Source organism: Myotis daubentonii, chromosome 6, assembly GCF_963259705.1.
Source record: "Myotis daubentonii chromosome 6, mMyoDau2.1, whole genome shotgun sequence".
In the NCBI taxonomy this organism is placed as follows: Eukaryota; Metazoa; Chordata; class Mammalia; order Chiroptera; family Vespertilionidae; genus Myotis; species Myotis daubentonii.
In genome coordinates, this window is record NC_081845.1 from 93420716 (window position 1) to 93436873 (window position 16158).

Below are 16158 nucleotides of genomic sequence, written 5' to 3' on the forward strand. Positions count from 1 at the left end.
TAAAGGGGAAGCCAGGGGGACGGAGCACCTGAGAAATCCTCACTTGCCTCATGATTCTACCTGCAACCAGACCTGCTTCCACTTGCCCACTGTGGCGCCAGGAATCCTTTGAGGAGAGAACTTCCATCCTGGAAGGTTTCCCTCGGCCCCTGTGCCGTCCGTGCCGTAGGCACCGGAAGCTGGCCGGGCTGGCACCAACACCTGGAATCTGACTCTCCGGCTGACCCAGGCAGGCCCATCATCCCACCGCCCGAGCTCTTTCATCTCACCTCAGCGCTCCCTCGCCTGACCCTCTGACACGAGGTGCTACTCACAAAGCTATGCTAAGGGGAGGCCACCTAAGACCCAGCAAAAAGAGGGTGGTTCAGAAAGGACAGAGGAAAGCATCATTGGTCCCCTTTTGGCAAAAGACCGCCTCTCCCGGGGCAATGTTTTGGTGCGCCCAAAGCTGAACTGAAAAAGGGGGAAGTGTTTCATTCGGTTGAAACCGCTATGCAAGGCGAAGGTGTGGAGGCTTGGAGGTGACTCCGCTCACCCAGAAGGAGCAGGATAAGAAACGTGAAGCAGGACGTGGCTGAGCGCCAGGAAGGCATCGAAGGCATCAGAGAGGAGGTTGGTCCTCAACCCCGGCTGCACATCAGAGTCAACTCCCCCAGGAGATGCCCGAGCACCCCCACCCCGGGATTCTGGCCAATGGCCCGGGCTGGGGCCTGGCCCCCAGCTTTTCCTGACGCTCCAGGTGAGTCGAGTCTGCAGCCAGGCTTGAGAATCTGCTAAAGGGACGATCGGAGTTGGAGAAGGGGCTACTCCTGGCTGTAATTGGGAAACCAAGTAAAAAATACATAAAAGACTGTAAATATAAAGAACTATAACTTCCAAGTGCAATCGGTGGATCACAGAATTGCCTGGCTTTTGTTAAAATGCAGATTCTCAGCTTTATCGCTGAACTATTTGAACCCAAATCCTTCAGATGCTTAATATATTTTTCACTGAATGGATGAACACGGGGACCAGCAATAACTCCAACTTATAGGCACTCATGAGTCCTCGCTTCAAACAGCTGGCTGTCCTCTGCTTTCCTATTTCAAGAAGCACTGAGGGCGCAGGACTGGGAGGTTCCTGGAGCTAAGAAGAGAAGTGAAATGTGGGAGAGCCCCAAATCTCCTGGGCTTGTCAGCTCCACTCTCCCCCGTCCAACTCTCTTCCAATCCTACCCGCCATGCCCCCCCCGCGGGTCAGTCCCAGACTCCAGTCCAGCTCTCTACCACTCTAGGGAGGTTTCTCATCTCCTTATTCCTTCCTCCTTGAATGGGGGTGACAGTCCCTCCTCATGAGAACTAGATCGTGTGTGTCAAGCACGTAGTCAGTGCCTGGCAAATAGCAGGTCCCCTGGAGATGCTGGGAAGGATTAACGCACTGTGCAGCCAACAGGTGCTCAAGGACCGTGCCGCGTAAGGTGTTAGCCGCGAGGCACAGGCGGCTGTTGACATTTAAATGAACGTAAAATCCAGTTCCTTCATGGCTCTAGCCACCGGCCCAGTTCTCAGCAGCCACCTGTGGCGAAGGCTGCCAGCGCGGACAGCACAGGTACGGAGCATTTCCGGCACCTGGCGCTGCTCCAGGAGCTCTGGATCGGGGAGTCCCCTGGGCCTGCGTGGGCCTAAGGCACCCCCCAAGGAGTGGGGTTCCAGCTGAGCTTTGGAGATGGGATAAATGTTAGCAGGAGAGGAAAGAGAAATACCAAGTGTGGTGAACTGTGAAGAAAAACAAGGCGCCCAGAGTTGGTTCTTACTCTGTCCCCACATTTACACATACCCTCCTCGGTGGGGAAAGATACTTTTAACAAAGAATTCCAACTGTGGAGTGGCTCAAGGTCAAGTGTTATCTGTTCTTGTGGGGTCCCTGCAGGACGGGGACTGGATGGTCGCCCCCTTCCCTGTGGTAACCCCGTGAGTCTTAGAGGCGGGCAGGGGCATCGGACAATCCCAGTGACGGAGAACCAGCCTGTCCACCCGTTGGGAGCTCTCTCCATCTGCCCCAGGCGGCCCGCAGGGTGACGGGGAGCTCCTTCTGCAGGCCACGGCGGCGTACACGCCTGTCTCGAACCAGCTGGTGCGCCAGTAAGGTCAGCGTGGGGCCTTCGGGCTCCTGGCCCTTCCCTTTGCCTCCAAGTCAGTGCTCACAGCCCTGGAGTGGCCCCCGCTGCTGCTGCACGGCCCGGGCCCCTGCAGCCTCGGGACTCTCCCAGCAGCTGGGCTCCGCCCGCCGTCGGACCCCGCGGCCTGGTCTCCTGCTCACAGTGCCAACCCCTCTCCCCGCACATCCACACACCTCGTTCTTCACAACTGAGGTGCTCCCTCTCTGCCAGCCACACTGTGCCCCGCTCCCCAAAGCCAGCTCACACCGTTTCCCCAAAAGCTCTTCCCGGTCCGGGGGCCTCCGCAGGCCTCGCTCACTCAGGCCATTGCTGCCCTGCTCTGCGAAGGGTTTCGTTCATTTTAATTTCTTCGCTAAGGCTTTGAAGCCCTCTCGTGCGGCAGGTCCCACTCCTCACACTTGGCTGGTCACTCACTGAGGAAGGGACTATTTGGACGGAACCTTTCAAAGCAGAGCAGGCCGCAGCCAGAGCTCGGACATGGGGCCCCGGAGTACCTCCAGGCCTCGTCCTCGGCCGGTTCATTCTTTCAGGGCTCCTCCCACACCTGCCCGGCCACAGCGTGTCCGGACGGGGCCCATTGACAGCCCAGCGAGGGTATCCGCCTGCGCCCAGGGTGCAGGGCTTCCTAGCTGGCCCGACAGTGCACGCTGCGGGGCACGGCTGCTTTAGCCAGCGGTTCTCAGCACCGGCCACAACGGGGTTCCGGGGCCTTAAGTATGCCAGTCCAGGCACCGTCCTCCACCCGCTGGCCGGTGTCCGGGGGAAGCTGCGTGGCTGTCTAGCTTCCTTTCCCGACGCCGGTGATGTGAACAGACTCTGCTCAGGCTGGGCGGGGCTGGGGCAGCGACAGGCCAGAGTTTGAGAAAAGGGGCTCTGGAGTGGTGCCGTGTCAGTTCCAATGCCAGCGCCCACGGCTGGTCCCGGGCCAGCCTCTCAACCCCCCTGCTGCCTCCTCCGTAAATGGGAATCAAGATAATAGCACCTCGCCCTGGCCGGGGGCTCAGCTGGTTGGAGCGTTGCCCTGGACACCGGAAGGTTGCGGGTTTGACTCCTGGTTGGGGTGTGTACAGGAGGCAAGCGATCTCTCTCTCTCTCTCTCTCTCAAACAACAACATGGGTGAGGGATAAAAATAATAATAGCACCTCCTCATGGGGCTGCCATGAGCATCAAATGAGCTAATACTTACCAGGTACTTAGCCCTGCAGTGCAGGCATCTAGTGAGTGGCTCAGCAAAGGGTCACTGTTCAGTCCTGCTCTCCAACTTGCTCCGTCTCCTTCGGGAAGCCCTCTCCACCCCGCCTCCTCTGACCAAAGCCCCGTTTCAAGCCTGGCGTGGGGGAACGCAGCACCAGGGGGCAAGCGATGGGACCTGCTCGCCGCCTACTCCCCCCACGTGGGAACTGCTCGAAGAGGAGGCTGGAGCGGGTGAGGCCAGCTGGGAACCAACAAGCTGCCCCCGTGGTTCTCTGTGAAGCTATGCGTTTGTGTCCTTACCCCACACAGGCCCGGGGCCTGCTCAGAGGCTGACCTGGGGAGAGCGGCGGCTGCAGAGACAGCACCAGTGGGCAGGACCTCCCTGCCTTACCCTCGCCCGGCACAGACGCGTCGTCACCCCGTTTCTTCTGGGTTTGCTCCAGTGCCTAGCAGAGCACTCCCAAAGCTCTGCTGAACAGCAGGAGGAGGGCTGGGATGCGGGGTGGTGGCGGGGGAGGGGGGGATAAGAGGGCTAGAGGGCAGACCAGAAGGGTGGGTTATGACAACATGCAGTCCTGAGGCTCCCCTCGGAGAACGGGGGTGCACTCCGCAGGGGAAGCAGGACGGCCTCAGGGAAACATTTCATCACACAACCCTTCTCAGGCCCAGCTCAGGAACAGCGGCAAATGGACACGGGCAGGAACGCAGGCGGCAGACACCCCACGCACCCGCACATCACCACAGTAGTGACCCAACCACTCCCAGCGCTGGGTGGTGAAGGGCGAATCTGCTGGGCCCAGTGCAAGGTCCAAGCAGCCGGCCTGGCGTCCTAGCGTGCCCGCACGGCGGTGGCACCCTCCTTGCCCCCGCCAGGTGAGCCCGGGACCTGCCTATGCCACTCCTCCATCTCCTCTCCTTCACTGCCTCCAGGTCGCCCCCAGCACTGAGGACCAGGTCGGGGGCTGCTGGACGCCACCGGTGGCTGTCCCGCCTTCTCTGATCTGTTACTCCTCTTCACTCCTAAGGCTTTTACTGTGAGGTTCTCTGGCCACTTAACCAACCGCTATCCTGTGATCCCTCTTATATGCTACCATGTGCCCTTATGTAACTTCTAGTTCTCTCCCCACTGAAGCTGTACGCTCCCCGAGACCATGGCTTCTGAGTCTTTGAGCAGCTGAAGGGTTGAGCATATGCATTCAGCAGTGAACAAGGCAGCTGGTATACTGAAGGCACTTAGTATATGTGTGTTAAACAGATGGATGGGTGGTGGATGGGTGGGTAGATGGGTAGACAGGTTGGTGGGTGAGGGGATGAGGTCCATATTCATGGCATCCTCTCTGTTCTAGGTTACCGCAGAGGAAAAGCTTGCTCTTTACTCTCCTGTGACCCCACAGCTGTTCTGGGTGGAGGGCATCCCAGGAAGTTTAGTCTTAATTTAAGGGTAGCGAGACAGGAAACTCAGAGAAGGTAGGATACCTGCTTATAGGCATCCCTTTGGCGCTGCTGAAGCCAGCAGACTGGGACCCGTGAATCTAGGGTAGGATTCCTAGGGGCTCCTGCAGAATCATAGAGTTCCAGGGTCTTCAGGTGAGCTGGCTGCTCAGGCATCTCTTCAGAGCATCCTTGTCAGGTAGACATCCCACCCTCGGTGACAGGGCACCGGGAGCCCTGCTGCTCCGGCCGGCTCCCTCGTCCGTTCCTCCAGGCTGCCTCCCCCACTGCGTCGCACCCGAAACAGAAGCAGCCCAGCTTTGCGTGACACCCCGCCTGCAGCGTGTGCACACGTGCCTGCCTATGTGCAGATCCGCTGTACCTCCACATGCAAAGGGCAAGTAGCGGGCAGAGCCTGGCTCCCCTCCGGCTTCTCCATGTGCCTTCCCCATGTGGAGCGGCTGAGCCTCTCCTGCCTCAGCCGGAGCCGGGACAGGGCCCAGGCCGGGAGTGGGGCCTGGAGACTCCAGGGGCCACACAGATGACCCGAAGGAGGGGAGACAGAGTGCTTGCTTCTTTTTAAAATAGTACCCTCCCCCCTTTTTAAAATGTTTTTATTGATTTCAGGGAGAGAGAGAGAGGATAGAAACATCAACGATGAGAGAGAATCACTGATCGGCTGCCTCTTGTACGCCCCCCACTGGGGATGGAGCCCACAACCGGGACATGTGCCCTTGACTGGAATCGAACCTGGGACCCTTCAGCCCGCAGGCCGAGGCTTTATCCACTGGGACAAACCAGCCAGGGCAGTACTCTTCCCTCTCACCCAAGCAGTGGCGCCTGGAAGGGAGTTGGCTGAGCCTGAGCCTCATCACCCATCACCCCGATGCCTTTCTCTTTGAGGTCCGACCTTATCCCTAATCCAGGTCCTCGCCCATTTGAATGTACCTTTAAACGGACAAGAATGTTCTCCCTTCCCGTGTGAACTAACCCAGCAACCCTGAGTCAGAGCCCGGAGAGGACGGGGTGGGTTGCGGGGGGGGGGGGGGGCGGTCCTGGAGGTGGAGGGGAGAATAGGACACGGAGAGGGGCAGGCAGTGGGCAGTGGGCTGAGGCAGGATCCAGTTCCACGATGACCAGTGAACCTCTCTACACCGATGGGAGCGCATAAAGAACGACGCGGTCAGGTGACCTGTAGCTCCATGAAATGCGCACAGTTCTTCCCCGGGGGTTGTTTTATTTGGTCCTCAAGCGGTCCTGACTGTCATGCAGATGAGGAACAGGCCCAGAGAGGGGAGGAGGGGAAAGAGCAAATAGCGAGTGCTCCCTGCCCGTGCTCCCCACACACACTGTGAACCCCGGAGCGGGGAACCCATGCTTCATCGCAGTGCCTCCTCCCACCCACCTCAGCACTTAGTCCAGGGTGAAGCCAGCGCCGGTGCACGGTAGGAAATCGGCAGCGGGCATGCCGCGGCCCGGAGGCTGCGGGCACGGGCGGCGGGGAGAGGGGCAGGGCGGGTGGTGCACGGAGGAGGGCGGTGCACGCGTGGTGCGGAGTTGCAGGAGGAAGGGTGGGCAGTGCGGCGGGGGCAGGTGTCTCCTGCCCGTGGATTCACTACGCTGGGCCAAGCAGCTGGTTAGAAACAAAAACAAACACCAGGGATACAGGTTCCCGCTGTTAACAGCTTCAAACCGCCAGAGGAAAACTCCAAATAAATATAATTAGAAACTTGTAAAAACGTCCTCTCTGCAAACCTGCTCCCCAGTGGCTACCCTCCAGGCACCCCCCTTCTCCCACCCCACCCCCTGTCCACATATCCTGCACTCCACCCTCACCCGGGGGTTCCTAGAATCTCGTGCCTTATTCTGGATCTTCTGCCCATGTCTCTCCTCAGCTTGTCCCCGTCAGTGACCAGATGCCAACAGCCCCTGGCCCGGGACTCAGACACCCAACCCCCAGCTCTCTAGGGCGATGGTTACAGCCACAGGGAAACCGTAGGGAAGACTGAGAGCCGCAGCGCCCTGTCCAGCTATCACCCCACACGCGGGGCCGATCGAAGCGTCCAGTGGCAACGCTAAAAGGGCCGTGGTCTGGAGAAGGGAGACGCCCCGGCCTGAGCAGAACGCAGAGGGCTGGTCTGAGGGGGAGGATCCGAGGCACCAGAGCAGGGCCGGCCCGGCCTCACCAGGTGCTGAGTTCCCAGAACACAGACACGTAAGCTCCACTCCCGGCGCTGAGGATGCACACACATCCACACACACAGACGCTTGTTCTGCAGAGCCCCGTGCGGGGGAAAGGCCCGCTGACGGGGAGCAGGAGCTATCAGGATGCCGGGGCCCGGGACACGGGGTCGGGGAAGAAAGGAAGAGTGGCCAAGCGACCGCTCGACCGCTCGACCGCTCGGGCGGGGAGCAGGAGGGCGGGGCCCGGGACAAGAGGGCCTGAGATGCAGCCGGAAGCCCGAGAGGCTGGCTGGCTGCCTGAGGCTTGCGAAGGTGCCTTCTGCCTTCGTGGACAGATTTCGAGACACGCAGAGTCTCAGAGCTGAAAAGGACCCTACTCGAGTCCATTTTACAAGTGAGCAGGAGCATGTCAATGATTTCCTCAGAAGCCTCAATCCGTAGGCTCTACGTCTGTGTAAACCCTGGCACCACACTCCCACCCCGTGCCACTTAGGGCTGGCAGTACGTGGGCACGGGAGGAGGAGAGCGGCCAGTCTGGTGACACAGGGGCCACTGGAGACAGGCTCAGGGCTTATGTCGCCTCTTAGCCCCGGTGGCTCGCTCCTCTCTCCCTCAGACATCCCTGGACTGGCAGTGGTATCACTTTTCCCCCAAGACCAGCAGTCTCTCTGCTTCCAGAACCGGTCTCATAGCTGAGCCGAAGCGGTCCCCGCGTTGGGCCTCTTGCGGGCACTGCCAGCCTCACAGCGGCTCTGCAGTTTCCAGCCCTGACAGGGACTCTTTCTTGTAAGTGGTCATGTGCTAGGGGTACAGGACATCAAAGGAGGCCCACACCCTGACACGCGGGGACCAGAACCGGGGCAGGACTGGGGGGGCTCAGGCAGCAACTCTTCCACCCCCATCTTCTCAAGAGGGGCTGCAGCCACCAGTGCCTTCCCCCACCCCGTCCCCGGCACCCGACCGAGCCGTTCCACCTCTTCACTCTTCCAACGAAAACAAAATACACATCGCCCCGCTTCCTTTTTCCTCTCACAGGAGCAACACACACACACACACACACGCACACACGCACGCACGCACGCACGCACGCACGCACATGCACACACAGACACACACGCGCACATGCACACACAGACGTGCACACGCACGCGCACACAGGCACATGCACACACATAGGCGTGCACACACGGGCATGCACGCACGCACCCCCACCCCCACCCCCCCAGTGAATGCACACTTCACCTCACATTCCCAAACTCACACCCAGGGCCGGCTCCTTTTACAACAGGTCCCAGCCGCTCACATCTCAAACCGGTTCTCATGCTCTCAGATTCCTGAAGGTTTCAGAAAATAATCTCATTTAGGAGTTGCTGATAACGTTCTTCTTTCTCTGCCTGCGGAACTTCTGGCTCCTGTGTCTTCTAGTCCCCTCTCTCTCCTTCCACCCTGGAGAGACTCAGGGAGATGAATTGGAAAAGTTCTCCAACCCCACCCCCCACGGGACATGTCACTGAGAGCGGAGAGGTCAAAGGGATTCCTGAGGAATTTCTAAGCAGTCCAGCCCCTCTCTACCCTCTGGAAAAGATGGGGTGGGGGGTTGGATTGAAGATCAGGCTCCAAGAGTGGGGACTGACTCTCTTCCCAGTGGCCTGGACGGGGCATGGGCATTAGCCGGCTGCCCAGGGGGCCACCCTCGCCCGCTGACACGGTTATGGTTTTCATTTCATATTTTGGAGGGAGGGGCTCGGAGGAACAGTCCCTCACTGTAAGAGCTGGCCACAGGAGCCCAGGGAAGCGGGAGGAGAGGAAACAGCCACATTAAAGAGGAAGAGAGGGGTGGGGGAAAGAAAGAGACACACACACCCAGACAGAGACCCGGGAGACGCACCGAGACAGAGAGACACTGTTTGCCGCCCGATGAACGCTCTCAGCCCCTGGGATGGCGCTACTTGGAAACTCTAAATACACGACTCTATCAAAATTCTGTCCCTAATGAGGAGGGAAAACAACCAGGTACACTAAGCGGCCAGGCTGGCTCTCCCTCCAGCCCCTCCTGGGGACACATTCTCCCCGAGGCCAGGAGACCTTTCATTCAGCTGTAACCTGAGCCCTACACCAGGATTAGGCCTTTTTAACCACTGCTGCACCCCCCCCCCCAAAGCAAATTAATGCTTTTAAGTTAACAATTATCTTGGTTATCCAGTCTGTCTACTTTAAAATACTCAGACAGGCACTTGAAAAACACTCAAAACCATGTACCCTCATGCGCACTCACCCCAGTCCCACAGCTTACCCACCCCTCATCCACACAGTCTCAGCAACACTGAAAGGTCCGTATTCCATGTAACAAGTCACAGTGCACACAGACCCCAGCCGGGTTCCCTGGGGTGATCCTGACGACCCGCGCACACGCACACGCTCACCTGCTCACTCGGCTCCCTTCCCTGTCCCTCGCCTCTTCCCCACTCCACACCATTTTTGTCCCCCCACCCCACCACCCACCTCCGGAGAAAAGGGACAGAGATGCAGATATCCCTAGAGGGATAGTAACTGGACAAGATACTTGCCAAGGATATCTGCATTTTAAAGACCTGCTAGAGCTTCATTTAAAAGGATGTGGCATTAAAGGCACGCTCTATGGAACTGGCGAGACCTAGGAGATATATTTGAGAGCCAGGGATGTCCACAGCATTCTGTCTGTGAGTACGGCCGCCCTGCCTGGTCAATGCTTGTTCCTCCGGCAGCACTGGCCTGCAGATTTGGGTCTGGTGACAACCCTCTAACTCAGCAAAGCTGCTGTTTGGAAATCTCTGGAAGACCAGGTTGATACATTTCCTGAATAGCAGGGTCAAAGGTAGCTGGAATGACAGGCTTCGATTCTATGCTCAGCCAAACTCAGGGATCAGTAGGAAGGAAGATGCAAAGCGAACTATGGCCCAGTTGGAGCAAGTATGGCCGAATGAACGTGAGATAAGCAGTGAACAAAACTACGTGTAAGTTCCTTGAGGGCAGGGGCCTCCTCTCTGACTGCATCCTGCCCCCCCCCCTGCGCCGCACCCCCCCCCCCCGCCGGAACCCAGCAGGGTGTCCCAGGAAAGAGTGAGCCTAAGAGTGCCTTGGAGGGACTCTGAGTCCTCCTGCCCCTGAATGATGGGCTGATCTCTCAGGCTTGAAAGCCTGGGCTTGATGGCACCTGTCCCTTTTAGGCGTCTCCGTCTGCCCCAGGAACCCCCTGAATGAATATACTGCTTGCACTCCTCCCCCCCCAGCCCCCCAGTCTTACTCGGCCACTACAGACACTGGCTCCAACTTGAAAGAGGCCCTTATCTTGTCTCGAGATTACCGCATGAAATCTGTTCCTTCCTTCAGACTAAACTCCCTAGCTAATTCCATGTTATGAGTAAGTCAGCGCGCACTCCAAAAGCCAGCTTTGTTTATGAAAACACAAGCAAAGCCACGGTGGGAGGGGCTGCTCCGCGCTGGGGGTGGCGGTGGGAGTGGGTGTCTGGAGCCAGGAGGGGAACAGAAGCAGTTTGGGGTTGGGAGGGCTGGGGGTGGGGTCTGGTGTTTGACAGCTGAGGGTCTCTTGAGTTTTGGTTCTGCTAAAGGACGCCTTGGAGGAGGAAGGGGTGGCTGAAGAGGCAGTGTCTGGGGAGAAGAGAAGAGCACGGTAGAGCACCTTCCCTTAAGCAGAGAGGGAGCCCATCCAGTACAAAGAGCAGCTTAAGAACCAAGCGCTCAGGCTCCCCGACACAGCGACCTGAGGACCGGAGGCTCAGGCTCCCCCAGCTCCCAAGTTCAACTCTCCCTTCTGGCCCGGCCACCTCCGCTCCCCAGCTTGGCCTCAGGAGCCCTTGGGAGAGCGGGCAGAGGAATCCTACCCTCCTGGGCAAAGCCTTGCCAGGAGGAGTTTTCTTTTTTGCGCATATAGGATGCAGCGGGGTCAAGGGGGAGGGGAGGCTGTCCCCAACAGAACTGCAGTCCACCAGCCCGGTTCCTGCCAGCCCGACCCGGGGACTGGCCAAGCAATGATCCTGGGGTCAGGGGTGGGGGCGGGAGGGCCTCCCGGCCGCTCTCTTTAATTCCTAGAGGGATCTGTCAGAGCTCGCCAGCCTGGAATTTTACTTTGTTATTTTAATGCAATTCTGACCTGGATTTGAATGGAATTGGAAACCCGAGGCCTTAATAAATAAATATTATGATAAGAAATGAAAGCCATGCAAGATGCGAGAGTTCCCCTCACAGAGGCAGAAAGCTCCACATTCTTGCCCGGTAGCAGTCACAGCGATTTTCTTCTCATCTTCAGCCCCCTACCATCCAGGGAGAGAGGAGTTGCCTTTTCCATAAAAGATCCTAGTCTGCTTTAACATTTTTCTCCTGATTAGACAACTACTTCAGAATTTCTGCCTCACTCTGCACGAGGACTGGGGACGAGGGGAAGGAGTTTATGGCATGGCTGAAAAGTTTGCCTTCTGGTCTCTCCAGGCACTGCCCGAGAGAAGGCTCTATCTCAGACTTCTGGAGGACAGAGGTTTCAAAGATGCTGGGGTGACAGTGAAATAGGAAGAATTCCGAGGTGCGTGATCACGGCTGCCCAGGACTCCCCGAACTTCTCACTCACCCGTGCCACCCCTGGCTCTTCTAGCCTTTCGCCTGGGGCACAGCGCCCAGAGGTCAGGTCCCCACTGGGGGGCAGGGGGGGTGCACCGAGCGGGTCCTGACAGCAGCACGCTTCCCCGCACCTGCCCTGCCCCTCGGAGATCGCGCCCCCGCCCGCGGCCCCGCAGCCCCGCAGCCCCGCAGCCCCGCAGCCCGCGCCTTCCTTCCTTACCTTGCAAGGCTCTGCTGTGCTGGGCGGCGCGGGCGTGGACCAGCAGGACGAGCAGGCAGAGCCCGGGCAGGCGCCGCGAGCCCATGCTGGCGCTCCCCGGGCCGGCGGCCGGGGCCGGGCGCGCCGCTCCGAGGGCGGAAGCGGGCCGGGCCCCCGCGCGCCGGAGGGGGAGGGGAGGGGCGCCCCTCCGGGGCCCCGGCCGGGGGCGGCGGGTGCGGGCGCGGGGCGCGGGTCGGCTCCCGGGCTGGAGGCTCCCGACACTGCCGGCTTCTCCCGACCCGACGCCGGGAAGAGCGAGGCGGAGAGCGCGGCGAGGCTGGGGGCGCCCGAGCCGCGGACGGAGGGAACCCCCGCCCTCCAAGCGGCTGTGCTGGCGGCGGCGGCGGCGGGGCTGCTCCGTAGAATCCCACCCAATTTCCAGCTTCGCCCGGAGAGAGCTGCAGCCCGAGAGAGCGCAGCGCCCGGGCGAGGGACCTGGGAAAGGGGAGGGGAAACGCAGCGCCAGAAACACGCCCTTTCTGCCTCTTTCTTCCTCTCTCGCTCTTTCTCCGTCTCTCGGGCTCCGTCTCTTTTTCTTCGCCTTTCTCCTCCTCCTCCTCTTTCTCCTCCTCTCCTCGCTCCTTTTCGTTTTCTTCCTCCTCCCCCTCCTCCTCCTCCTCCGCCACCTCCTTTTTCGTGCCCTTTTTTCTTTCAAATGGGGCCTCGGCGCGGCGGCCGCTCCCCCCGTGCGCCGGGCGCGGCCCCCTCCCCAGCTGCCGGGCCGCAGCCTGCAGGAATTTACAATCCGGGCTGGGGGAGCGGGCCCGGTCTCCATGGAGACGGCTTCCCCGGGAGCAGGGAGGTCAGGCGCAGACCGCGCACAATCAATGGATCAATGCAAACCCCGCTCGGCTCCAGACCAAACAGCACCCGGCTCCGGCTCGTCCTCTCTCCCCGCGGAAAGAGTGGGGGCTCAGGGTGCGCCCCCGCGCTCGCACGCGATGAGGGCCGTGCGGCGCAGGTTTGCACGCACACCTCCACGAGGAGACAAAGAGCGAGGGGTGTCGGGGAGCCGGGCGGGCAGGATCGCACGGGCGCCCGGGCATGTCCGCCGACACGGGGGACACAGCCACACAGGACCTCGAAAAACCGAACAGCTCGAAAACGGGCCGACTCACGCCCTCCCAACTCCACCACACGCCTCATCCTCAAGACTCAGTTCCCACTTGTGGTGCTGAATCCACTTTAATTGAGGACCAAGAAGAAAGCAGCCGTCCCCCAGCTAAACCTACCAGCTCCAGGGCCAACTCCTTTGCAGTTAAGGCCTTGAAGGTACCCACTGAGCCACCCGCCCCGAAGAGACCTGGGCGCACATGTCCAACATTCTAATGCGCTCAGCACAGGGGGAGAGCTACACGACAGAGCTCTGCCTCATGTGTGTGAATGCAAAGACAGCGCTTGTCCAACGCTCCTCCAGACCCGCCCTGGAGGGTGGTAGGCACAGGGTGCAATATACAGATCTTGTAACATTGAAACCTACATGTTCATGTTGACCAATGTCACCCCAAATCAATTAAGAGAAAAGATGTGGCCCTGACCAGCCCATTAGTCCTTTATCCCTCCAACCACAGGGGCAGCTGAGGAAAGGCAAATGAGATTTTGAAAAATAGGGCAAAGTATGCCGAAGGGGCAGTGTCCCTGAACCGTGGCCACCGCCTCCTGACACACAGCGTTGCATCCCCTCCCCGTCTGAGCGGCAGGAGGAGAGCAGAACCTGAAAGGTGGGGAGGGCTTTCTTGGACTACGGGCTTCAGTCTGACAGAGTCATCAGAAAATTATGTTCCAGAGCCAACTGGGACCCATCTAACCTCCTAGAGCCCTCAGGGCAGCAGGAAGGGACAATAACAGGATCTCCCTGAAAATAACTCAGTTCTTAGACCTTTGACACTGGCAGATCTGCTGGGTGACAGGCAGCCTTTGTCAAGGTCTCCTTAGCCCCGGGGAGAACTGAGCCCTTTCTTCCCCGGGATGGAGTGGGGCGGCGGGGGGGGGGGGGGGGGGGGGGGGACAGACTCCAGCATTTGGGTTCCTGTCCCAGCTCCATCCTGGGTGAAGATTACCTTTGGGCAAGTCCCATCTCAGTGGGCCGCAGTGTCCTCATCTAGAAAAGGAGACGGATGAGCTCAGTGGTGGCCAGGACACAGTGCCCTGAGGACGCTGGGGGAGGAGGCTTGGGAACCTCCCTACCTGGGGAGAAAGGTGGTGGTTGGGATGGGAGCACAGGGATCATGGGAATGGTGTGGAGGCCACAGAGATGTTGGTCAGATGACCTCCAAGGTCCCTTCCAGCCCTGTGGTTCTAGGACTTCCCTCCTTCATTCCATTGACAAACCCCTCCCCTTGCGGCAGCTTTGCCTGCTGCCACCAATTATGTGTAGGGCTGGAGGGCAAGTGCAAACTTGCCATCCTCTCTGCCCAAACAAGAGAGTGATTTTTAAGAGAAAAAAGAGAAAGAATTGTAGGTTGCCAGATGATGCCTGATCTATAGGGGGGAAAGGTAGAGCGCTGAGGAGCGCCCAGGGTGGGGAAAGGGAGCGCGTACTGTGCCTTGAGCTTCTCTGGGTGCCAGGGAGGAGGGCTCCAGCCACCCTGTGAAGCAGGTGATGGGCACAGAGGACTCTGTGGGGGCGGACCAATAGGTTATCTCAGACCTTCTCTCCAGTTCAGGGTGACATCCTGGGCCTCTGAGTGTGGACATTGTCCTGGGGGGGGGGGGGAGGCTTGAGCAGGCTATCCCACCTCAGCCCTGTGTCTCCGGGAGCCTTGGCTTCTTACTCTCCTTTCCTTTCCCCCTTCCTTTGCCGGCTTTTCCTGTTTCCTCTGCTCCTCTTGCACCAGGCGAGCTTCCTCTGCATCTGGCAGAAAGGGCAGGTCCCGCCTGCTCCCGCCATCCAGCCTGGTTCCAGCCACCGCCAGCCCTTTCCGAGGGTTGGACCGGAGCAGGGGCAGGCTCGTGTCACTGGGGCACAGCGAATCAGGTAGCTGGTCACGTTGCCCTCTGCACCGTCCACTCCTGCAGGGACTCCCAGCTGGAACGTGCCTCAGGAAGGTGACAAGGAAGGGACAATGAGATGGCTCCCGCAAGCGGTCCTGCAGAGCAGCAGCCTGTGCCAACCCTCGCGGCAGCGGCACAGTGTCCCTGGGCTCTCTGGCCTCCCACACTCACCTCTCAGGCTGCAGTTTGCTCTTGGCCCTCCCTGTCCTTCAGGGATACTTCTGACATACATTCCATTCTGATTTTTCCTGTAAATGTCCAGGGAGAAGGCTGGGCCTGGCGGCCCCTACTTGATATGTCGCGGTTCTGATCCTGCTTAGGGACTCCTCTGCCTGGGCTCCACCCCCTTCAGGGCCTTCACCGCGCTGCCAGGTCTCCTTCCATGAGCCTTTGCTTTTTCTCCCTGCTCCTCAGCTTCCCCATCTGTGAAATGGGTCTAGTGGCCCTACCTCAACAGGCAGTCTAGTCTAATGGAGAACATGTGCGCGTTGGAACTAGACTCCCCAAGATCAGTGCCAGGTCCTACCACGTTCCAGCCATCTATCTATTTTATTTATTTTTTATTTATTTCAGCTTAAACAACAGATGGGTATTTCTCACAGTTCTGGAGGCTGAAGTCCAAGATCACGGTGCCGGCCACTTGGTTCCTGGTCGAGGGCCCCTTCCTGGCTTGTAGACAGCTGTCTTCTCACTTGTCTTCAATGGTCCACGTGCTCCTGAGTCCGGGCTCAGGGCTGACTCGTGCTTCTGACTGGCTGTGACTGGGGGTAGGTCACCCCTCTCTCTGTGCTTCAGTTTCCTCTCCTCCTGTCGTTTCCTCCCTTCTGTTCTTTGCTTGTTCGTTTCCTTTCGCTTCTCTCTTTACTCCTCCTTGTCACTCTGCCATCTCTTTCCTAGAGCGCCCCAGGCCCATCTGGATTTTGAAGCGAAGGTCAGGTGGGGGCCGCTCCCACCCAGTGGGTTAAGGGAGGGACCTGCACTGGCACGAAGATCGGATTCTTCTACTTTCCAGGAGAGCTTTCTGCACAGGAGGACCCCGCCCCGCTAGGGGCCATGTTCCCCTCAGGCGTGCGCTCCAGCCAGTCCTCCCTGTGTTCTTGGTGAGTTATTTTACTTCTCTGGGCCTCAGCTTCGCCATCTAGAAGTGGGCGTGGCACACATCACCACTTATTGCTCGGGCTCTAGAGGAAAGTAAACCCGGTTCTAACCTCAGCTCGGCTACTTCACAGCTGTGTGACTCAGGTAGGTTATCGGTCTCAGCGAGCTTCAGCTTTCTCTTCCAACAATGGGAGTAAAATGCCCACCTCCTCAGATATGCTGCTCATT

General features: G+C 59.1%; 1 protein-coding gene across 5 annotated transcripts in view; it reads right to left on the bottom strand.

Annotated features, from left to right (window-relative positions):
• SCUBE3 (signal peptide, CUB domain and EGF like domain containing 3) overlaps positions 1 to 12339 on the bottom strand; it is a 36214-nt gene extending 23875 nt beyond the window's left edge. For 3 of the 5 annotated variants that reach the window (XM_059701898.1, XM_059701900.1, XM_059701896.1), the window contains exon 1: positions 11800 to 12338. In XM_059701898.1, coding sequence (XP_059557881.1) covers positions 11800 to 11884 — 85 coding nt within the window. In that variant the 5' untranslated portion in view covers positions 11885 to 12338. Of the gene's footprint in view, positions 1 to 11799 lie in introns of all 5 variants that reach the window. The other 2 variants (XM_059701899.1, XM_059701897.1) reach the window with 1 other exon arrangement.
• Between the last annotated feature and the right edge of the window lie 3819 nt (positions 12340 to 16158).